General features: G+C 43.8%; 1 protein-coding gene across 1 annotated transcript in view; it reads left to right on the top strand.

Moving 5' to 3' along the window:
- LOC115898329 (putative adenosylhomocysteinase 3) overlaps window positions 1-18,316 on the top strand; it is a 22,198-nt gene extending 3,882 nt beyond the window's left edge. Inside the window, exons 2-7 of the mRNA XM_030932993.1 lie at window positions 2,298-2,392; window positions 10,964-11,062; window positions 12,990-13,058; window positions 13,179-13,257; window positions 14,567-14,687; window positions 15,162-18,316. Of these exons, the coding sequence (XP_030788853.1) occupies window positions 2,298-2,392; window positions 10,964-11,062; window positions 12,990-13,058; window positions 13,179-13,257; window positions 14,567-14,687; window positions 15,162-15,168 (470 nt within the window). The 3' untranslated portion in view covers window positions 15,169-18,316. The remainder of the gene's footprint in view (window positions 1-2,297; window positions 2,393-10,963; window positions 11,063-12,989; window positions 13,059-13,178; window positions 13,258-14,566; window positions 14,688-15,161) is intronic.
- The last annotated feature ends 5,235 nt before the right edge of the window (window positions 18,317-23,551 follow it).

The raw sequence follows: 23,551 nt of genomic DNA on the forward strand, positions 1-23,551 counted from the left end.
TGAGAAAATAAATGTGCAAATCATATAACTGATAAGGGACTTGTTATAAGGAATTCTTACAACCCAATAAGAAGAAGACAATTTAAAAATAAGCAGACCAGGTGGCTCACACCTGTAATCCCAGCACTTTGGGAGGCTGAGGTGGACGGGTCACGAAGTCAGGAGATTGAGACCATCCTGGCTAACATGGTGAAACCCCGTCTCTACTAAAAGTACAAAAAATTAGCTGGGCATGGTGGCGGACGCTTTTAGTCCCAGCTACTAGGGAGGCTGAGGCAGGAGAATGGCATGAACCTGGGAGGTGGAGCTTGCTGTGAGCCGAGACTGCGCCACCGCACTCCAGCCTGGGTGACTCTGTCTCAAAAAAAAAAAAAAAAAAAAAAAAAAAGCAGGCCAGCCACGCTCACTCATGCCTGTTATCCCAGCACTTTGGGAGGCTGAGGTGGCAGAATCAATAACTTGAGCCCTGGAGTTTGAGACCAGCCTGGGCAACATGGCAAAGCCCCATTTCTACAAAAAAATACAAAAATAAGCTGGGTATGGTGGCATGTGCCTGTAGTCCCAGCTACTAGGGAGGCTAAGGTAGGAGGATCGATTGAGCCCCATAGGTCAAGGCTGCAGTGAGCTGTGATTGCATCACTACACTGTAGCCTGGGTGACAGAGTGAGACCCTGTCTCCAAAAGAAAAAAAAGAAAAGGCTCTGAATCGACATTTCTTCAGAGAAGATGTACAAATGGCCAATAAATACATGAAAAGATGCTCAACATCATTAGTCATTAGGGAAATGGAAATCAAAATCACAATGAGATACCACTTTACGTTCACTAGGATGGCAATATCAAAAAGAATGGCAATAACAAGTGTTAGTGAAGATATGGAGAAATTAGAAGGCACATGTATTGTTGGTGGGATTGTAAAATGGTGCAGTCACTTTCAAAAAGTTTGGCAATTCCAGCCAGGCGTGGTGGCTCATGCCTATAATCCTAACACTGGGAGTCTGAGGGGTGGATTGCCTGAGCTCAGGAGTTCAAGACCAGCCTGGGCAACACGGCAAAACCTGTCTCTACTAAAAAAAAAACAAAAATTAGCCGGGTGTGTGTCCCAAGTAGCTGGGACTACAAGCACACGCCACCACACCCGGCTAATTTTTTGTATTTTAGTAGAGACAGGGTTTCACCGTGTTGCCCAGGCTGGTCTTGAACTCCTGAGCTCAGGCAATCCACCCCTCAGACTCCCAGTGTTAGGATTATAGGCATGAGCCACCACGCCTGGCTGGAATTGCCAAACTTTTTGAAAGTGACTGCACCATTTTACAATCCCACCAACAATACATGTGCCTTCTAATTTCTCCATATCTTCACTAACACTTGTTATTGCCATTCTTTTTGATATTGCCATCCTAGTGAACGTAAAGTGGTATCTCATTGTGATTTTGATTTCCATTTCCCTAATGACTAATGATGTTGAGCATCTTTTCATGTATTTATTGGCCATTTGTACATCTCTCTGAAGAAATGTCGATTCAGAGCCTTTTCTTTTTTTTCTTTTGGAGACAGGGTCTCACTCTGTCACCCAGGCTACAGTGTAGTGATGCAATCACAGCTCACTGCAGCCTTGACCTATGGGGCTCAATCGATCCTCCTACCTTAGCCTCCCTAGTAGCTGGGACTACAGGCACATGCCACCATACCCAGCTTATTTTGTATTTTTTTGTAGAAATGGGGCTTGCCATGTTGCCCAGGCTGGTCTCAAACTCCAGGGCTCAAGTTATTGATTCTGCCACCTCAGCCTCCCAAAGTGCTGGGATAACAGGCATGAGTGAGCGTGGCTGGCCTGCTTTTTTTTTTTTTTTTTTTTTTTTTTTTTGAGACAGAGTCACCCAGGCTGGAGTGCGGTGGCGCAGTCTCGGCTCACAGCAAGCTCCACCTCCCAGGTTCATGCCATTCTCCTGCCTCAGCCTCCCTAGTAGCTGGGACTAAAAGCGTCCGCCACCATGCCCAGCTATTTTTTGTACTTTTAGTAGAGACGGGGTTTCACCATGTTAGCCAGGATGGTCTCAATCTCCTGACTTCGTGACCCGTCCACCTCAGCCTCCCAAAGTGCTGGGATTACAGGTGTGAGCCACCTGGTCTGCTTATTTTTAAATTGTCTTCTTCTTATTGGGTTGTAAGAATTCCTTATAACAAGTCCCTTATCAGTTATATGATTTGCACATTTATTTTCTCATTCTGTGGATTATCTTTCTCTGCTGCTGCCAAAAGACAGTGAGCGCTCAAACCTCTCTTCTGTTTTTAAGGTAACAAGAATGTGGTAACCAGAGAGCACTTGGACCGTATGAAGAATAGCTGCATCGTTTGTAACATGGGACATTCCAACACAGAGATTGATGTGGTAAGATCAAGTGGCTCATTATTGGGGGCTTTTTTCTCTCCTTCACAAGAAACAAACTGGAAAATGAGAGAGCAGTGTCACAAGCCATCCTAAACATGAGTGTCCTTGCAGAGTTGTTCTTTCACTTACTAGCCCTATAGCCTGCTTTTGTGGAGACTATAAAGTTTCTTCATCTCAATTTAATAATTTTAAATGATTGGTCATCTTCTATTCAAGCTCGATGCCTGTTTACACACTGTAAGCCTTATCTCTATGTTTAGGATTGAGAGCAAGATAAACTCAAAACTACAATGAATGATACAAACTCAAAGCTAAGGGATACAATGAATGTGAATCAGTATGGTAGTCAGTATTTTGGGGTGTTTGGTTTTACCATAAAAGATGAGATAAGTAGGTTGGTCCAAGGAAATAAGGGAGAGAAAAGCTAGTGTAGCTGGGATGATTCTGTTGCTTAGGATTGACTGTGTGTATCAAATACTGTGGTTTCTTCTTTATCCCTCTCTTTACTGGGCGAGGTCACCCCTCACATGTTTTTCAAACTGTAGTATTATGTCTGCAGGTGTCATAATCAATCCAGTGCCATTGTGTAGTAGCATGTATTCTTCAAACCTGGAAAATATATCACTTTGATTCTCTAATTTGGTTATATTCACCCTATAATTTTCCAATCCAAAATAGCACTGGGTCCTAATACGTTGCCCAAGTAATAGTTAATAGAAGTGTTTTTTTCTTTCTTTTTTATTTTGAGACGGAGGTCTCGCTTCTGTCGTCAAGGCTGGAGTGCAGTGTGGCACGGTCTTGGGCTCACTGCACAAGCCTCTTCCATCCTGGGTGTTCAGTGATTGTCCTTTCTCAAAGCCTCCAGGTAGTAGCCTGTGACTATAGGCGGGCCCGCTACCACACGCCTGGCTAAATTTTTATGTTTTAGAGTAGAGGGCAGACGTTTCACCATATTGGATAGGCTGGTCCTCAACTCGGTGACCTTGTGATCTGCCCACTCAGCCTCCCAAAGTGCTGGTATTATCGCGTGTGAGCCACCTCAACCAGCCAAGTGTTGTTTATTTTCAGATTTACCAAAAGGGTAGTATCTCTCCTCAGTGTGACTTTTACTCTGGTTTTAAATTTTGTCTGCATTTTTATGGCACACCTTTATTTCTCTCATGGGTAGCTGGCTCAAGCAAAGCATGCTTTCATCTCCACTGAGGGCTGCTTTGATTGAGCTTCAGCATTACCAGGTAAGGACCAGCTGATGGACTGAGAGCTTACTGGATAATATTTATTATATATGGTTTCCCCTTTAAATTCTGTGCTCTGTTCTTCCATTATTAAAAGTAGTTGGCAGGGCCGGGCGCGGGTGGCTCAAGCTTGTAATCCCAGCACTTTGGGAGGCCAAGACGGGCGGATCACGAGGTCAGGAGATCGAGACCATCCTGGCTAACACGGTGAAACCCTGTCTCTACTAAAAAAATGCAAAAAATCTAGCCGGGGGAGGTGGCGGGCGCCTGAAGTCCCAGCTACTCAGGAGGCTGAGGCAGGAGAATGGCGTGAACCCGGGAGGCGGAGCTTGCAGTGAGCTGAGATCCAGCCACTGCACTCCAGCCTGGGCGACAGAGCGAGACTCTGTCTCAAAAAAAAAAAAAAAAAAATAGCTGGCAGAACAACCTACCAAAGCCTCTGTCTACCCTGGGGTGTCTGAGTGGTATGGCCTTATTACTCTCTCTTACCATGATATTTTGCTTACAATGAACAATTTAGTTGGTAGTTGGTTCTTTATTTTTCTTTTGCTTAAGTTTCATTTATGTGCCATACTGCCTCTTTGCTGCCATACTGCCTCTTTCCTGAGTGATCAAGGATATTAGTATTTCTAAAACTATCCAGCAAATGATTCTCATTTCCTGGATGACTTTGCTTCTAGAGCCCCCTAAGGGGAAAGGCCTAAAGGGAAGTATTGATGTCATGCCCTGGGCCCTAATGGGAAATCTTCAGAGGAAGGCAAGGGGAAGGAATTTTCCTTTGTAAACCCTCAAGAAACTCTGAAATAAAAATAACTCCAAATGCAGACATATACCTTTTGTATTTTTACTTTATCTCATTTCATCTTTTTGACCACTCCATGAGGAATTATTCTTATTCTTAATTTTCAGTTGGAAACTAAGAAGTTAACTACCTTGTCAGGCATGTAATTGATTCAAAATGAAACCGGTGCACAGGCCGGGCACGATGGCTCACACCTCTAATCCCAGCACTTTGGGAGGCTGAGGCAGGTTGATCACCTGCAATTCTCTTGCCTCAGCCTCCTGAGTAGCTGGGACTACAGGTGCTCACCACCATGCCTGGCTAATTTTTGTGTTTTTAATAGAGTCAGGGTTGGCCAGGTGCGGTGGCTCACGCCTGTAATCCCAGCACTTTGGGAGGCCGAGGCAGGCGGATCACAAGGTCAGAAGATCGAGACCATCCTGTGAATGGTGAAACCCCATCTCTACTAAAAATACAAAAAATTAGCTGGGCGTAGTGGCAGGCACCTGTAGTCCTAGCTACTCAGGAGGCTGAGGCAGGAGAATGGCGTGAACCCAGGAGGCGGAGCTTACAGTGAGCCAAGATCACGCCACTGCACTCCAGCCTGGGTGACAGAGCGAGACTCCATCTCAAAAAAAAAAAAAAAAAAAAAAAAATAGAGTCGGGGTTTCACCGTGTTGGCCAGGCTGGTCTCGATCTCCTGACCTCGTGATCCGCCAGCCTCGGCCTCCCAAAGTGCTGGGATTACAGGCATGAGCCACTGCGCCCAGCTGACTTAGGTTTGGTTTTTTTTTTAAATAAATTTTCTTCTTATAAATTTTTTTCTTTTTTTTTTTTTATTATTATACTTTAAGTTCTAGGGTACATGTGCATAACATGCAGGTTTGTTACATATGTATACTTGTGCCATGTTGGTGTGCTGCACTCATCAAGTCGTCAGCACCCATCAACTCGTCATTTACATCAGGTATAATTCCCAATGCAATCCCTCCCCCCTCCCCAGGATAGGCCCCGGTGTGTGATATTCCCCTTCCTAAGTCCAAGTGATCTCATTTTTCAGTTCCCACCTGTGAGTGAGAACATGCGGTATTTGGTTTTCTGTTCTTGCGATAGTTTGCTGAGAATGATGGTTTCCAGCTGCATCCATGTCCCTACAAAGGACACAAACTCAGTCTTTTTTATGGCTGCATAGTATTCCATGGTGTATATGTGCCACATTTTCTTAATCCAGTCTGTCACTGATGGACATTTGGGTTGATTCCAAGTCTTTGCTATTGTGAATAGTGCTGCAGTAAACATACGTGTGCATATGTCTTTATAGCAGCATGATTTATAATCCTTTGGGTATATACCCAGTAATGGGATGGCTGGGTCATATGGTACTTCTAGTTCTAGATCCTTGAGGAATCGCCATACTGTTTTCCATAATGGTTGAACTAGTTTACAATCCCACCAATAGTGTAAAAGTGTTCCTATTTCTCCACATCCTCTCCAGCACCTGTTGTTTCCTGACTTTTTAATGATTGCCATTCTAACTGGTGTGAGATGGTATCTTATTGTGGTTTTGATTTGCATTTCTCTGATGGCCAGTGATAATGAGCATTTTTTCATGTGTCTGTTGGCTGCATGCATGTCTTCTTTTGAGAAATGTCTGTTCATATCCTTTGCCCACTTTTTGATGGGGTTGTTTGTTTTTTTCTTGTAAATTTGTTTGAGTTCTTTGTAGGTTCTGGATATTAGCCCTTTGTCAGATGAGTAGATTGCAAAAATTTTTTCCCATTCTGTAGGTTGTCTGTTCACTCTGATGGTAGTTTCTTTTGCTGTGCAGAAGCTCTTTAGTTTAATTAGATCCCATTTGTCAATTTTGGCTTTTGTTGCCGTTGCTTTTGGTGTTTTAGACATGAAGTCCTTAGGGCCCATGCCTATGTCCTGAATGCTTAGGTTTTTAAAAATTACTCTGGAAGCCAGGTGTGGTGGCTCACACCTGTAGTCCCCAGCTATTGAGGAGGCTGAAGTGGGATGATTGCTTGAGCCTGGAAGTTAGAAGTCAACCTGGGCAACATGGTAACATCCTGTCTCTAAAAAGAAAATTACTCTGGCTTTTGTATAAAGAAAACATTCTGGAGCTTGACTAATGATAGGGATAACACCAGGTTCTTTCAGTATTTCTGACTGTAGAAAGTGGTGGCTTGGATTACATGGGCAAGTGTTACAGGTGATAAGAAGTGATAGGTTGTGACTAATGGAATTTGCTAAATGGATTGGATGCACAGTGTGAGAAAAAGAGGGAAATCATTACCAGTCAGCTAAGTGAAACTGTAGGAAAATGATTTGGTAAGTATCCAGATATTTTTAGTAATCAAAATTTTTGAAGAGTTTTTTTTTCCTTTTTTGGTAGGAATTCATAGTTTTACCTAACCTTGAGATGTTGCCTGCTGCATATTTAGGAAGGAGCAGCTCATCAGAAGAGTTGATCATTTAGAAAGCTGCATTTTTTTCTGAGAAATATGAATGCTGTGAATATTGAAGGACCTGGGAATAGGGATTGTGTTCTTCACTGCCTTTTGGCCATATCTTTCTTTTATATGTTTGCTTTCTCTTAAAAGCAGACCTGCAGCCAGGTGTGGTGGCTCACGCCTAGAATCCCAGCACTTTGGGAGGCCCAGGCGGGCGGATCATGAGGTCAGGAGTTTGAGACCAGCCTGACCAACATGGTGAAACACCATCTCTACTAAAAATACAAAAATTAGCCAGGCGTAGTGGCGTGTGCCTGTGGTCCCAGCTACTCAGGAGGCTGAGGCAGGAGAATCACTTGAACCCGGGAGGCGGAGGTTGCAGTGAGCCGAGATAGCGCCACTGCACTCCAGCCTGGGCGACAGAGTGAGACTCCGTCTCAAAAAAAAGCAGACCTGCTTACCCACATGCATCACATAGAAGGCCTGTGTAATTGTAAGCTTCACAATTCAGGTGGTCAAACCATTAAGTACATAGGCTTTAAACATTTTTTCCAGCCAAAGAATGATTTAACCTGAGACTTTGTGCTTTACAGGAATAGAACCACAGTTGTTATCCCTGAAAAAAAAAAAAAAAAAAAAAAAAAAAAACAGATGTGCACTGTTCAGAATTATGTGAGACCAATTTGTGCAAGCATAATGAGTGGCCAGTTTATGGTGGGATGTACACCTGGTTTGGGAAGGTAGTCTGCACAGGAATCCCTTTTCCTGGTAGGTTGTTTAGTGATTATAGTTCCACAGCAAAGACAACTGGATGTTTTTGAGAGATTCTGTCAACCTGTGCCAGCCATAAGATAGGAAACCCTTCTGCTCTTGAGGAATGTGACTGCTGACTAGGCCTTAATAGGCAGGTTATTGGAGCTTCCTGGACAGTGATAGAGATAAGTTAACCAAGTTTCTCTTCAAACCCCTTTTTAAACTTACTGTCAGACTTTCACCTATAGCATAGCCATTCCAGTGCTCTAGTAAACTGCCTCTACTAAGCATTGGTTATTTTCTTATGTTCATAAGAAGTGTCCTTTCCTTGATTCTGCCATATCTTTCTTCCCAAGGAATACTTCCTAAGATGGGTTTTAGCTCTTTACTCCTAATCACCAAGATTGCTTGGCCTCTGGGAGATTAGGGGTGTGAAATACTAAGAACCTGTAATACTTAAAACTCCCGTCATTTCAATAAAAACTGCCATTGTCACCAAGAGTATCTCTTGACTCTTTGTGGTTTATTACCCTCCATGGTACTAAGCTCTAAAGGCTAATGGATTCTACTTCATATATCCTTAACTTCTCAAAATGGTCTGTTTGCTTAAATTCTTTTTTTTTTTTTTTTTTGAGACAGGGTCTCACTCTGTTACCGCCCAGACTGGAATACAGTGGCACAATCTCAGCTCACTGCAGACTCAACTTCCCAGGCTCAAGCATTCCTCCCACCTCAGCCTCCCGAGTAGCTGACACTGCAGGCACATGCCAACATGCCCAGCTAATTCTGTTTTTTTTTTTTTTTTTTTTTTTTTTTTTTGTAGAGACAAGGTCTCACTATGTTGCCCAAGCTGATGTTGAACTCCTGGGCTCAAGGGATCTTCCCACTTTGGCCTCCCAAATTGTTGGGATTATAGGCGTGAACCACTGTGCCTTTCCCTTAAGTTTTTTTTAACCCTTATATTTACAGTATTTATTTATAACATTTATTTTTTAAAATTCCAATTTTAAAGTAATACTTGCTTAGTTTAAAAATGCAAACACTATAAATATGCTTAAAATAAGCAGAAACTTCCATAATTGATATTACACTATATTGTTCTGCAACTTGATTTTTTTCACTTAATAGTGAGTGGGCTGGGCATAGTGGCTCATGCCTGTAATCCTAGCCCTTTGGGAGGCCGAGGCAGGCAGATCACTTGAAGTCAGGGGTTCGAGACCAGACTGGCCAACATGGCGAAACCCCGTCTCTACTAAATACAAAAATTAGCCGGACATGGCCGGGCGCAGTGGCTCAAGCCTGTAATCCCAGCACTTTGGGAGGCCGAGACGGGCAGATCACGAGGTCAGGAGATCGAGACCATCCTGGCTAACACGGTGAAACCCCGTCTCTACTAAAAAATATAAAAAACTAGCCGGGTGAGGTGGCGGGCACCTGGGTCCCAGCTACTCAGGAGGCTGAGGCAGGAGAATGGCCTAAACCTGGGAGGTAGAGCTTGCAGTGAGCTGAGATCCGGCCACTGCACTCCAGCCTGGGCAACAGAGTGAGACTCCGTCTCAAAAAAAAAAAAAAAAAAATAGCCGGACATGATGGCGTGTGCCTATAATCCCAGCTATTTGGGAGGCTAAGGCAGGAGAATAGCTTGAACCCAGGAGGCAGAGGTTGCAGTGAGCCAAGATCATGCCATTGCACTCCAGCCTGGGTGACAGAGTGAGACTCCATCTCAAAAAAAAAAAAAAAAAAAAAAAAAAAAAAAAAAGAATAGTGAATGGTTTTCATGTTAACACATATATGTCTATCTTTTTTGTGGAGCTTCTTGCTGTAGTACGTTTTTTAAAAAGAGCTGTATAATATTCCACTATATGGAACTACCCTGATTTACTTAACCATTCCCTTGTTTGTTTATATTTTTCACTATTATAAATAAGGCTGGATTGAACATTCTTGGGCACTTATATTTCTGAACTTGAGAAAGTATTTTTATAGGATCGTGACCTAAACAAGTGAAACTGATTGGTCAAAGATTAGGTACGTATAAAATTTTGCTAGCTGCTGCCAAATTGCCCTCTAGAAAGGTTGAACCAATTTATGAAACTTGACATTTCAAGAAATTATATGTGTTTCCCATCTACCTAATAAAGAAATGGTCCACACCATTAATATAGTTCTGAATGCACTGAAATATAATTGTATATGTCTTTTCCACTACATTGGTACTTCCTCATGGATAGGAACCATGAATTTCTAAACTTTAGCTTAGCATACCATTGTTTGCTTAAATAGACCTTGAAATACAAAAATGAAAAGAAGATATTGTCTTTGTCCATAAATGGTTCACAGCCCAGTAAAGGAATCCACAGTCTTATCTATATTCATGTTCTTTACTACAATGCCTAGAATATGGTATGTACCCTGTAAATGAATCATTATTGTATAACTAAAAGCGTTTCTCTTTATTTGTCTGAAAACTATTTGGCAGGACTCCTTAATTTTATCAAATGAGCCAATGGGTAGTTTTGGAATATGAACTCACTTTCTATTTTAGGCATTGCCTATTGGAAGAAAGAAGGTGTTGTCTTAAGTCTACACCCCGTGGCTGTTATTTGATTGCTGCTGTTAAAAAACAAAATAACATTTTTTTCTCATTTTCTCTGAATATACAATATACAGAAATGGAAGGAGGGTGAGCCATTGGGAGCTTTACTCTACCATTAAGCATTTCTTTAAAGGCTACCTCACATTTGCACTTAGGTCACAAAGCTTCTGTAACTAGGGTGGACCACCATCATTGAAAAGGTGGAACCTGGGACCTTGGGATATGAAGGCAGAACCTTGGGCCCCAGCATGCTATGTTTAGGACATTTGGCCTCTTACTAAACCCACTCATCTGTGTTCTTCCTTTTTTTTCTGTGTTTCTTCAGCACTTATATATTCAGTTTGCACTGTATTAATTTGCACTTGTTTGCATGTTGCTTTGTAAGTACTTTAAGGGCATTTTTTTCCTCTCACATATGTATTGTTTTGTGTCCCCAGCTAAAGTAGAAGCTTTTTGAAGGCAGAAACCATGTCTTTGGTTTCTTTTGTATTTCCCATAGCACCTTTTACTGTGAGAGTGGGCACACAGTATATGTTGTGGAATGACATCCTGAGTGATCCCTCCCTGGCTGGGCCTCAGATTAAATTCCCTGAAATGGAACAGTCCTAACCAACACAGGACAGGTATTCTCCATCTGGCATGTTGGTTGCTCCTTTCAACCTGCTATTTGAAATGGCTCCCTTCAACATCTTTCTGTCCCCACAGTGGGGCTTGCTATGGCTAATGCTGTACTTGCTATATGTGTTCCAGGCGAGTCTGCGGACACCAGAGCTGACCTGGGAGCGAGTGAGATCTCAAGTTGACCATGTGATATGGCCTGATGGCAAGAGGATAGTACTGCTGGCAGAGGTAAGGCTGAGACTGGCAAAAAATACTCCCCCACAACAGGAGAGACTGCAGTACCCAGGTCCCCTCCTCCTCATGTTCTCGCATACTTTCAACTCCTCTGTTAAGCACAAGTTTGACTACTTTCCCAGTGGATTTTACTTCTAATTGTGAAAGATCTTTTCATTCTGCAATTAAGAAACTATTTTGGTTCCCCACTTTTCACCAATTATCCCGTCTCTCCATGTCAATCCACAGGTTGAGTCAGATAATGATTATTACTATAGAAGGAATTCACAGATAGAACCAGTGCCACTTTAAGTGATGTGTGCAAAGAGATAATGTCATTTGTGGGATGCTTTAATCAGTAAGCACAAAGTAGATATTCCCGACTGTAACCAGGACTATCTTAGGCAAGCTCTGGGAATGTATGTTTTTACTGATACATTCCCTGTTTTTGAATGTCCATTCCCTTGAATTGAGCCAGATGTGTAGTAGGCACCTACCTAGATATCAATTGCTCAACTGATATTTCCTCATCCTAGCTCCTAGCTCACATTGACACTGTTGACTTTCATTTTACTTGGCTTCCATGTCAATGTTTGACCCCTTTTCCTTTCTTAAAAGCTCCTCCTCCCTAGTCCTGGATTCCTGACAGTTATAATGATGCCTTCTATTCTTACCTTGAAGCTTTCTCTTCTTCAGAGAAAGATACCAAAATAATAAGGAGGATAATAATACTTTTCCCAATTTTGACTTTCAGTCTTTTTTCTTTCTTTTTTTATATTAAAGAACCTGAATATGAAAATGTAAAAGATACATGGTCTTTATCTAGGGGCCCATAAGTTAGGGGTTTTTAGTATCCTTACTGTTCTCTTCATGTTTTCCTCACTTTATCTCATCTTCTCAGATACTTTAGGGCATTCGTAAAGGGACTGCACTATTTCTTCACAAAGAAGAAGTGTATATGAGGAGGAGATGGGCAGATTGCTAAATATGCGTTAATAGCTTTGATGTCAGTCTGCTGACTTGATGACTTATTTCTAGCTGCCCTAAGAGGTCCCCACCTGGTAATTTTGGTGACAAAAGCAAGTACCATGGGTGTTTTGTGCTACATGGTTGAGCAAAAAGGTGGTCAGGCTTCATAGGAAACAAAATAGGAAAGGGTGGCATTGGGGGCAGTTTCTAGTTCTTCTGCTATCTGAATCACCAACTCAAAATGCAGGGCTGACAAGGCTCTCTTTGAATTCAGGAGAACCAAACTGAAGGAGAAGCACAAAAATCATCACCGCTATGGTGAAACCCCGTCTCTACTAAAAAAAATAAATAAAATAAAAAATACAAAAGTTAGCTGAGTATGGTGGTGCACGCCTGTGATCCCAGCTACTCTGGAGGCTGAGGCAGGAGAATCGTTTGAACCCAGGAGGCAGAGGTTACAGTGAGTCAAGATCATGCCACTGAACTCCAGCCTGGGCAACAGAGGGAGACTCAATCTAATAAATCAATCAATCATCACAGCTTCCTAAGTCCAAAGATATCTCCCCTCACAACCTGGAGAGATTGTCCCTGGATTTGACTGATCGTTGTTTATTTCAAGACAGTCTGTCAAAGGAATGCCAATCCTCAGGAGGATATTTTGCTGTAGAGAGTGGAAAATTAAAGAGAAATATACTGATATTTGGCATAAGCCTCAGTGTCATATGACCATCTATATTCCTTTTCAAATAATTCCAGAAATCTTTTAGCTATTTGTTTCATCAGATTTTCCAGAATTTTAGTGGTTTCATTTAAATGTCAGTCAGTTAGTTCTTATATATTAAACAGCTGCTTTTTTTCCAGCAGTGTTAGTCGGGAAGTGTTTGGAAAATGGTGGTCATGCTTCTCTTCCCTCACTTCTCAAAGGCCAACAACTTTGTCCTAATCCATTTGTGTCTTCATCTTTGATCACTAGGGCCGCCTGCTGAACCTAAGCTGCTCCACAGTGCCTACATTTGTGCTCTCAATCACTGCTACTACTCAGGTAAAGCTTCCAGAGTGGGACAGCAGTAGTCTGGAGAGGGTTCTCAGACCTACCAGGTTTCACTTGCTTGGGTAGATTCCCATGAATGGCACATCAGCATCCATCTCTCTGCTTTTCTAGGCTCTTGCCTTGATAGAGCTTTACAATGCTCCTGAGGGTCGCTATAAGCAGGATGTCTACCTGTTGCCCAAGAAAATGGGTAAGTATTTACTCTTCCATCTCCATCCTTACCAAAGTAGTTCAGAGTCTGAGGCTAAAGGAAGTTTGGGGGCCTTAGCTTACTTAAGTATGGGGGGAGGAAAGGTACCTTCATTTTGTAAAGTAGGAGTTAGGATTCCTAGGTCCCATTCCCAGTTGATTTATCCCATTTTCGACATGTGTTGCCCTAGCAAAGTGGTGACATTTTGCTGTGATTTATTTTACCTGCCTGTGAATTTTAAGGATTTTTTTTCTCTTAAAGTATCTTTATGTGCGAATCTCAAAGAAAAAAAAAATCTTCCCTTAAAAGAGAAGAATTATCTCCTACCTTGTGACATCTGACTTATTCCAATTCTAGACTGCCAAATAGCCCCTACCAGCCTTTTCTCAGATGACACAAGACTTTCTTACTATGCTTTCCAACACCAATCCCAATACTTCAGGCCAAAGGAGAGGTGTGGAATAGGAGCTATTCAGTTATGTGGGTGTTTTGTATAAGAGAAACATTAACCTGTCTTAAATTTTTAAAGAGCCTGCCTCAAGCACCTGAACTGATACAGTGTGTTTATAAACTCCTCAGGCAAAGATCAGGTAATAAATCAGCTTCTGGTTTTGTTTTGCCTTAGCACTAGGTATATAACAACTGTTAAAAGTTGATATATTTTCCCTTTAGTAGACACTTTAGAAGAATATAAAAGCAACAGCACAGTCCATATTCTGATGGAATATGTAATGAAGTTGGGAGACCAAACAAATACACAGGAAATGACATAAGATTATGAATAAGTACTGTGTAGTCAGATAATAGAATGTGAACAGAAACCCGTAAGAATTAAGAGTACTAAAAGCAAAGCAAACAGTTCATTTATCCCATTTATCCTGTGAGAGTATCCTTCTTAGTTTTTCCATTCAAGTTTCCCCAGGCATTAATTGTTTTAAATGACCCAACTTGTGGACTCCAAGGCAAAACTAAAGTTGGAGCTTCCCATTATTTAGTTCCCATATTATCCTGTTGCGTCTTTTAAATTTTGATGCCTGTTGTTTCTTTCATCTCTCCCGTACTTTTCTGGAAGGCAGGGTTCAAAGCTGAAAGAGTTAGTAAGGATAAATTGTTAAGGCTTTGGAAGGCACTAGGCTTGAAGCTGAAGGCTTCCTTAGAATTGAGGACTAGTGAGCAAAGGTTGAACATTTTTCATTCAGCTCCAGGAATTAGAAGGTGTCTTTGAACTTTTTGAGGCCTAGCTTGGGGACAACAGCCATCAGATAAAAGGCATGAATGCTTATACCAGGGCTTCTGTGGTCTGTTCCAGATGAGTATGTGGCCAGCCTACACCTGCCTACCTTTGATGCCCACTTGACAGAGCTGACAGATGAACAGGCCAAGTATCTGGGACTCAACAAGAATGGGCCCTTCAAGCCTAATTACTACAGGTGCCTTGGGTTCCCCAGAAATCAGGGACACCTGGGCAGTGATGAGCTTCCTGCACTGGAATTGGTCTTTACATCCCCAACCACATACGCTTACATGAACTCAGAAAAATGAACCCACTTCCCCTCACTGCCACCCTCAAAAGACTCTTCAAGGCCTTAAATAGTGTTCCCCTTCCTGAATTTGCCTTTTGGAGACAGAGAGGTGGAGTTTGGGTAAGTGGCTATTTGCCTCATTAAATAAAGTTCCCCTTCCTTAATTCCTTTCCCCATTTCATCTTGTTGCCATGATTTTTATCTCTCTATGGAGAAATACTGGCCTTTTTCAATGATGTGAAAAGGAGACATAGTTATCTCCTGTCACTGTACACTCCAGGAAAGTCTCTGCCTCCTGTTACACCTTTAGGCAGGCTCTTCATGTCCCAGCATCCCCATTAGCTGATAACATCACAGTCTCATCTTTCTTTTTCCCTCCAGGTATTAAGTTCCTGTAACTCAAACCAGAAGTTTTAAGGAATAGAACTCCAAGCCTTTTCCCCACTACTATACAAGAAAGAATTCAGCAAGCTGCTTCTCCAATCAAAGCTGCCTGCCGTGCTCACCCTGTGTGTTAGGTTATTTATTTATTAAAATCAAGAATCCTGTGCCTGTAGCATTGGCCCAGAGTGTGGTTACTGCCCTGAGGGCCATGAGAGCCACAGAGGACAGGCTGAGGAAGGAAAGAAATGGGGTCACTGCTCCCAGTGCATCATTTGCATCATTCCCCATTGACTGAATCCTCAGCAGTGGCCATTTTTCCTCTTGTCCAGGCTCACGAGTTAGTCCAGAGATTCCATACTCCCCGTTCCCTAGAGTTTTCTGGAATAAATTTTCAGCACCTGCTTTTCTCAGCTTTGGCCCTTCCCCAGGTGAGGCCGTTGGGAATTAACATGGCCAGTGTTTCAGGCAAGATTGGATTCCCAGTCTTGACCATCACTATCACTGCCTTCTTTATATAAAGGCTAATAAGGAAGGAGTGTTATTTATGGCTTTGCCAAGCTACATCAAGAACTCAGCTGTGCTGTGCCTACCAGGGGTCTCCTTTCTTACCCAGGACTCCTTTCTTCTCCTTGAATATTTATGTCCATTTTAACACTTGCTGGTTGCAAGAGGGATGTGCCTCCATTATTTCCTCCACAGTTTTGGTATTTGTTAGACATTTGTTTTATTGTCTTTCTAATCCAGCCAACCTCTGCTCAGGAAGTGGGGCCAGCTCCACTGGGACCCATAGTTTTACTTCCTTGTCATTTAATTGGATATTTTCCAAGGAAGCCCCTCCAGATTGATACTATCTCAGAAAAGGAGAGCTTGTTGTGAAGCACTGCTTCCTGAAACTTCCTGCTATTGCCTAAAGCTACATCTGAAACTGAGTAGGGAAAGGCATACTTTTCCAGGGACTTGGGGGTATAGGCCTTGGAAATGGGACTGGTCTTTCAGATTCAGAGCTTGATACCCTAACGAAGCAGAGTATATTTATTTGTTTCCCAGGGAGGTCATTGCAGCTTGACTGGCTGAGGGATACGGAGATGAAATTGTAAACTGTACCCAGATTATCACAACTAATTTGACTAGTTTGAACCTCGTAAGACATTCATTCCTTTGACAATTGCCATGGATGAAACTGAGATCTGCAATCTGATCTGTGGTCTTCTGTGCTGGCATATCTTTTATAACTCTTCCATTTGAGGATTCTGTATTTCAGAGGCAGTTTCTTGAGTAACTCCAGTGCTACAAAAAGAATTAGTAATGTGTTGTGGGCAGCGTGACATTTTATGTCCCACCCAAAAAATTGGATTCCTTTTGGAGACTGATCCGTTGGTCTCAAGGGTTTCATTGGGACCAGATTGGTTCTAAGAGTTAGTCTGGAGTGGCCCTAGGAAACTTGAATTAAATAAGCCTCTTCCCCTTATCGATCCTATTTAACACTCTCAGGTTTGTTTGTTTCCCACTTTTTTCCTACGCTGATCTGCCTCAAAGTTTCAAGACCAAGGTGGCTCAAGGAAACACCAGACCACCCATGACCACTATAACCTTCCCATCCTGATTCTCTTCTACCTCCACCCTCACTGACTTCTCTTGGTCTTCACATACACTCTCAGAGCTAGTCTGAAAGTGACCTTACTTTTGGAAGTAGGAAGTGGAACTTTGGTAAATGACTATTTGCCTCATTAAATAGTATACAGGTTCAGCCCATAGACTACAGTTCTTCACAGGCCATATGTCTCAGCAAGTACTGGTTATATTCTTTTTTATAAGGAAGATCATAAATGCTAAAAATCCCACTAAGACATTCAGTTCTTCCTTTTGCCTACCTAGTCCTGATTTTTGTATTAATTGGGTCCCTTTAGCAAGAGATTCAGATCTTTGTACCTTATCTTATATCCAGAACAGATTCCATTTGGCAGATATATGGTCTCTAGCCTATTGTATTCTTAGACCAAAAATCATAACCTGCTGTTTCTCAGCAAAGCCTTGCTCTCTGGAGCTTACTATGTGCTGGTACTTAAGGAGTGCATTCTGCCTTGCTATAGTGAAGAGACCCACTCCAAATAAAAAAGGAGCCACACTGGGCTTCTGAGTTAGGTTGCCAGTGTTGCTGCCCATGATGAGTTATTTGCCTCTGAGTTTCAGATGACCTCTCTTCTTTGTAGGAACATTGTGCTATCAACATTAAGAAGAAAGAACCACAAGCCTCCTAAGTATTTGGGTTCTATCTTAGGGTTGAAATCGGTCATTATTCCCTCTACCCTTGGAATCAGAGCAATGTGTCTTCTTTCCTCCAACCTCTTACCTTAGATGCATCCTTGTTATCTGGAAGCATGGGAAAGAAGGCTAATTATCTCTTTGTATGTGGCTCCAGTCTGTGAGGATACATACCATTTTCTCTACAATGAATCTGTGCTAATATTTTGCCGCCTTCTTTTCTTTTGCCCCTTAGAGACAGGGTTTCACTATGTTGCCCAGGCTAATCTCAAAATCCTGGGCTCAAGCAATCCTCCTGCCTCAGCTTCCGGAGTAGCTGGAACCACAGGTTGTGCTACCGTGCCTGGCACTTTTTTGCCTTCTTAATGGAGATATTCAGTTTTCTTTTTTTCATTTAAACAAAGAAAAAAATATATCTACTCTACCTTCCCTCTGCTCTCCTCCCTCCCTATCCTACTTGCCCATGTGAGCACGGCTCCCCATGGCCACATACTCTTGCAGAGCTTTTTTGCTGCTTCGCTTTTCTCTGAACAGATCTGATATTGCTGCTCCTGTGGTTTTCTCAAAATTAACTTTGCCATGGTTTTAAAAAAAGGAATCAAAATGCATTGTTGCATTAAGCTTTTTCAATAAAGGAAAATTACGGAGGGAAAATAGGCAACACCAGCAAATTATATGTGGACAGGTTCTAAACTATATATATACACATATATATATCTCTATATATATACGTAATCATCTAGTTCTGTCATCTTACTGAAAGGAATAAAACTTCTAAGGATCATCATTTCTGAGAAGTTCTTGGAAATCTTTATGTCTAAGTGATTGTATTAGATCAGCAATAATGACTATGTAATCTCAAAAAACAAATAAAATATTCTTAACATGGACTCTTAAGGGTATTTCTTGTTTCTGTGAACTAGGAATTCAGAGATGAGCGAGATCTCTGGGCAACAAACTAGAGATCCTGCTGTAGGGCAAGGATGTGAAAATATTACCAATGGGCATGTTTGAATGACCTTAGCTTTGTTAATAAATATGCTGTTCCCCTCCTACCTGCCAGCACACACGTGCATCCTGGCTGTGTGTGTAAAGAACCTGCCTTCTCAGAACTACCACCCTGGGGAGTTGAGGACTGTAGGCTTAAGGCAGAGAAACTAAACCATAGTTCTAGGTCCCTGATTCCCTTTTAGTTGAAAAGCGCAGGAAATCAGCATCCCCCAGTTTGGGACCAAAAGACCCTGATAACTAGGACCTGATTATATCCAGCCAAAGGGAAGAAAGAAGCGCATCAGGCAGAGATTTGTCTCTAAATCAAGTTGCCTGACATAATCAACCAAAGGATGAATCCAATTGCCTATTCTTTCTCAACTGCCAGTAGGGTAACCATCTTTGGGTAGCTTTCTGATAGCCACCTTCTTTAGTTGACAACCTAAACTAGTTCTGCATCCTGTATGCAAGATATTTTCTTTCCATAGCAGAATCTTCTGCCACTTTGGCTTCTGATTATTTAGATTAAGGGCCACAGGACTAGAATAGTCTGGGCAGTCGGTAATCCTCAAAATTAGTGCCATTCCAGTTAGGAGGAGAATGCAGCAGCTAGCAGTAAAGCCAGTGAGGCAGCTGAAAGGATTCGCTCCCCTGCGACAGGGCTTGACTCCTCATTTGTGAAGGATGGAACCTTGGGTGCCTGGGTCTTCATTTCAGAATCACAGGGTAAGCCCAAGCTGTCCACTGCTGCACAAGGTTCTCCACCTCACAGTATTGTGGAAAATAACTTGAACTTTGAAACAGGCTAGCTTGGGTTTGAATCCCAGCTCTGCCATTTACAAGTTACGTAACTTAGCCAAATTAAATAACCACTCACAGCCTTGATTTTCTTGCCTGTGAAATGGATACTGCTTATCTCCTAGGGTAAGAATTTAATGAACTGATGTATAAAAAGTGCTGCTTATTTACAGAGCCTGGCGCGCACTGCTGACTGCATACACATAATTCCTTGTCTCAGTCTAGAGCCCTACAACCTCTGTTGCGTTGTTACACCCACAGGTGCCCTTTATGGAGAGAGGAGGGTGTTCTATCCTTTTTTTACTAAATTATCGTAACTGCCTGGTAGCCTCAAAAAGCAGGTACTTTAAAACTTCCTGCATCTTATTAAGCTTTCTCAGTGCCAGGTACTATCCATTTAGTAAATTATCTGACCTCTGTGGATTAAAGTGGAGTGCTTATATGGGGAAAAGGGTATATATGTGATTATTGTAACTATACCTATTTATACCTCCAACCCTCTGCTGGCAGCCTGAGTTTTGGGACAAGGGAAATGGGTAATGTAGGTTTTTTAATAAAGTCAAATATAAAAATAACAGCATTGGAGTCATCTCTGCAAGGTGGAAAGACCAGCCTTGACTAGCTCCCAGGTATGGGTGCCTCTGTGGTGAATGGTATTGATGGCTAACATGCCTTTGTTGACAAATAAGCTAAAATAAATTGAATGTGTGCCAATTCCATGGCCTATAATTTCAAAGTTTTCAGTTACTCTGTGATTTCTTGTTGCATCTTCCAGTCGTTTCCAGATATCTTCCTCCATACTAGAAATTTTGAATGTCTGGGCCTATAATGAGCACATAGGTGTCTGATCTTAGTAAAGGTCTTCTATTCCATTGAGATGTGGAAAAGATCATGGATTGAGGTCTCATGTTGACTCTACGCAGTCTTCATAGTACCAGTTTTACACATTCCTTCTCTGAAATTAAAGCCAGATGGAGCTCTAGGCTTAGTAAGTGGCTTTAGATAGCCACCAGAGGGGATGTGCAAGCTGTCCTCTATCCTACTCCCAAGATCAGTCTGCCCTTTCCCCTAGGAGTAGGCAGGAAAAGGAATAAAGCGTTAAAACTGGCCGCTCCTGTCTGCTACCACGGTTGATATCTTGCTGATTGACTAGGCTCGCAAAAGAATATGAAGTTCTGGGCCTGTTAACCTTGGGGCTCTGACTACTTAGGAGGAAAAGAAGTACTGGGAAGAAAAGAGATAGAATAATGAATTCTTTTTATTAAGAAACCCCAATGGGCTGTGCTGTGGCAGGTTTACCACACTGAAGCAGTGATGAGCAAGGCGTGGGTTGTGAATTTTAAAGCTGAGTGTAATTTTTTAAGAGTTTAACAAATTATACCCTGAAAAAACTCCAAAGTCAAGTAGTTCAGGCCTTGAGCCAGGGACTTTCTTGGAAATTCCTATCAATTCAATTCTGTAAATGCCCCTCCCCCACCACCACCACCAGGGACATTTTTCAGTATCTGGAGACATTTTTGATTGTCGCACTAGTGGGAGGATACTACTTACTGGCATCTAGTGAAGAGAGGCCAGGTATTCTGCTAAGCATCCTACAATGCACAGGACAGCCCCCTACAATAAGTGTTCAGCCCCAATTGTCAATAGTACAGAGACTGTGAAACCCTGTGTTAAACGTACATAAATTAGGGGCATACAAAAATGAGCTAAATTTGGTCTTACTCACAAGTAGCCTATATGTGGATGGGGAGAGGAGAGGGACTGGAAGAGGAAAGGGAAGATGGGTGGGTACAGTAAGGAGATATTGAGGACCAGGGTGAGAAAACCCAAAAAGCTCCAAAGAGTGCTCTCAAACTTGCCTTGTTCTGTCACCTATGAACTGGCAAAAGGAAAAGTGAGAAAGATGGTAAGAAAGGGACAGAGTTGTCCCTAAGATATGGGAAGGTGGATCAATTCCTCTAGGCCCCTTGCTTTGGGTATATCGTGGAAAATGTTAGGATTTTGGATCTAGGCAGAACTGGCTTGACACCAACACAGCCTGAATGAGTTGAGGGCCAAAAGGAAAGCTTTGTGGAGGAGGAGGAGGTGATAACTAACTAGAATCTTTAAGGGAAGGGAGAAAAGGAATCAACCAGGAGAACAGAAGACAGTCTCCTCCAGAGAACAGCATAGGCAAGACCCTGAGACAAGATAGAATATGATACCTTGGGAACTGCAGGGAGGAATCTGCAAGTGCCGGTTTCCTCATCAGTAACATTGGATTCGTAAAAATACCCTGTCGGGGAGAGGTATGATGTTATATCTGGAAAGCGCCTACTGCAGTGCCTGGCACCAAGCACAGTTCAACAATCCCCCAGACCCTTCCGAAAGCAACCAGGCTAGGGAGAGCGATTTGGTCCCACCCGTTCCCCTGGGCCTACGTCTTTGGGGCTTCTCTTACCAAGTCAGACTGTCTAAATATTTACTACAAGCTGCTTTTTTAAATTCAGGAGAGGGCAGATCAAACAGCCTCTTTTGCTCCCAGTAACAATGAGCCCTTAGGAAGCATCTTAGAAAAGAGAGAGGAAGGAAAGAAAGGACTGGCGAGCAGGTGAGGGTGGGTGCTTGCTCTCCAGTCAACATTTACACACCATGAGGAAGAGGCCCCCTACAGCAGAGAAGGGCAGATGACAGGAGCAGCCCTCCAGGGCATCACCAATTTCAGTGACGGAAAAACGCCCCCATCCCACCCTTAGACCCCCAGTCTCCCAGCCAAGCCCTAGATCCGGGCGAGATGCGTTCTCTTCAGAAAAACGCTGAGAATTCTCAGCTTCCGGAGACAGCAAGTCCCTCGTTTCGGGCGATGTCCCTGGCCACCTGGCGGTGCCATCCCTCCTGTGCGACTAAGCGGGATATGGGAAGTGTGTAGGAGCCGGGATTTGGGGGTCCGGGTAGGTGGTAACAGGGAAACGGAGACTGCAGTGGAGCAGGAGGCGGAGACTAGAGCTCCAGAAAAGGTCGCTACAGGGACGGGGGTGAGTGCTGAGAGACACCGAGTGAGGAGCACAGAGATAACCCGCCTGAGCTCAAGGCCCAGCTTTCGCCAAGTTGTGGAGCCTGTAGCTAACCTAGGAGTCTCTGGCTGCCAGCAATGCCGCAGGACTAAAAAGATCCCCCCAAAATCTCTTCAGTGAACCCCCACCTCCTCGTGTCCCGCTCCGGCCGGTCGAGCAGCCAATCGCCTCGCGGGGCGGGGTTGCGGCCAGCAGCCGTAAGCAATAGCGGCGGAGGGGGCGGGTCCGGGCTCCCGGCGCGCGGCTGTGGGGTCGCCCGGGGCAAAGCGAGCTGAACCCTGAGGGGAGCCGCTGACCAGCAGCATGGAGGACCCCGCCGTGCCTGCGACCGGGGGCCCTCCCGCAAATGGCAATGGCAACGGCGGCGGCAAAGGGAAGCAGGCGGCGCCCAAGGGCCGCGAAGCGTTCCGAAGCCAGCGGCGGGAGTCAGAGGTGAGGAGCCGGGAGAGCTTCGGCTGGGGCCCGGAGACGCTCGCGGGCGGGAAGCGGCGGCTGAGGTGATTCGGCCTCGGCCCCGGAGCCCTCGGCGCGCTCGGTCAGCCCCGCGCAGTGGGCGCCTGCGGGGTCCTAGCGGCTGTACTCTGGGCTTTTTGGCCCCGACCGTTGTCCGCACGTCTCCTGCCGCGAGTTGGGGGCTTTCTAGCCCTCTGGCTTTCCCCCGCTGCGCGAAGATAAGCGCGATATTGAGCGGACCAGATACTTTACAAATATTTGTCTCACTTAATCGCTGCAGCCCCTTGAAGCAGAAATTCCGATCCCAGTTTATGGAGGGGGGGAACAGGAACCGAGAGGTTAAGTGACTGGCTTGAGGGATGGGAGGCTGGAGCTCAAGCGCTGCAGGAAAGCAGGATTGGCGAGTGGGGTAACCGCACTCCCCCTCCCCAGGCTGCCTGCGGCGGGCCCCTGGACCGATCCACTTTGGCCGAGGGACTTCTGCCCGTTCCCTGCCCATCCCCTTCCCCCGCTATCCCCTTAGGCCGTTTAGGGAGCGCCTTCCGCGGACATCAGGCCCCTGCCTGTGAGGGCTGAGCAAGACGGGATTCAGGCAGGGGCAGTCCAGGAGTGGCTATCTGGAGGGAGCAGTCCCAGGATACAGATAGAAGTATGAATATTTCGATCTCTTTCTCCTCTCCTGAAAAAGGAAACGCTACCTAGGAAGATGAAAGCATTGAATTATTATCACTCCCCTCTCCCCTCATTGAGGCAGTTTCCATCAGTTGAATCTGAGCGGAGCGGGGATCAGAATAGACGACAAAATGTCAGATATGGCAGGGTCTGCAGAGA

The sequence above is a fragment of the Rhinopithecus roxellana genome, chromosome 6, assembly GCF_007565055.1.
Source record: "Rhinopithecus roxellana isolate Shanxi Qingling chromosome 6, ASM756505v1, whole genome shotgun sequence".
Taxonomy (NCBI): Eukaryota; Metazoa; Chordata; class Mammalia; order Primates; family Cercopithecidae; genus Rhinopithecus; species Rhinopithecus roxellana.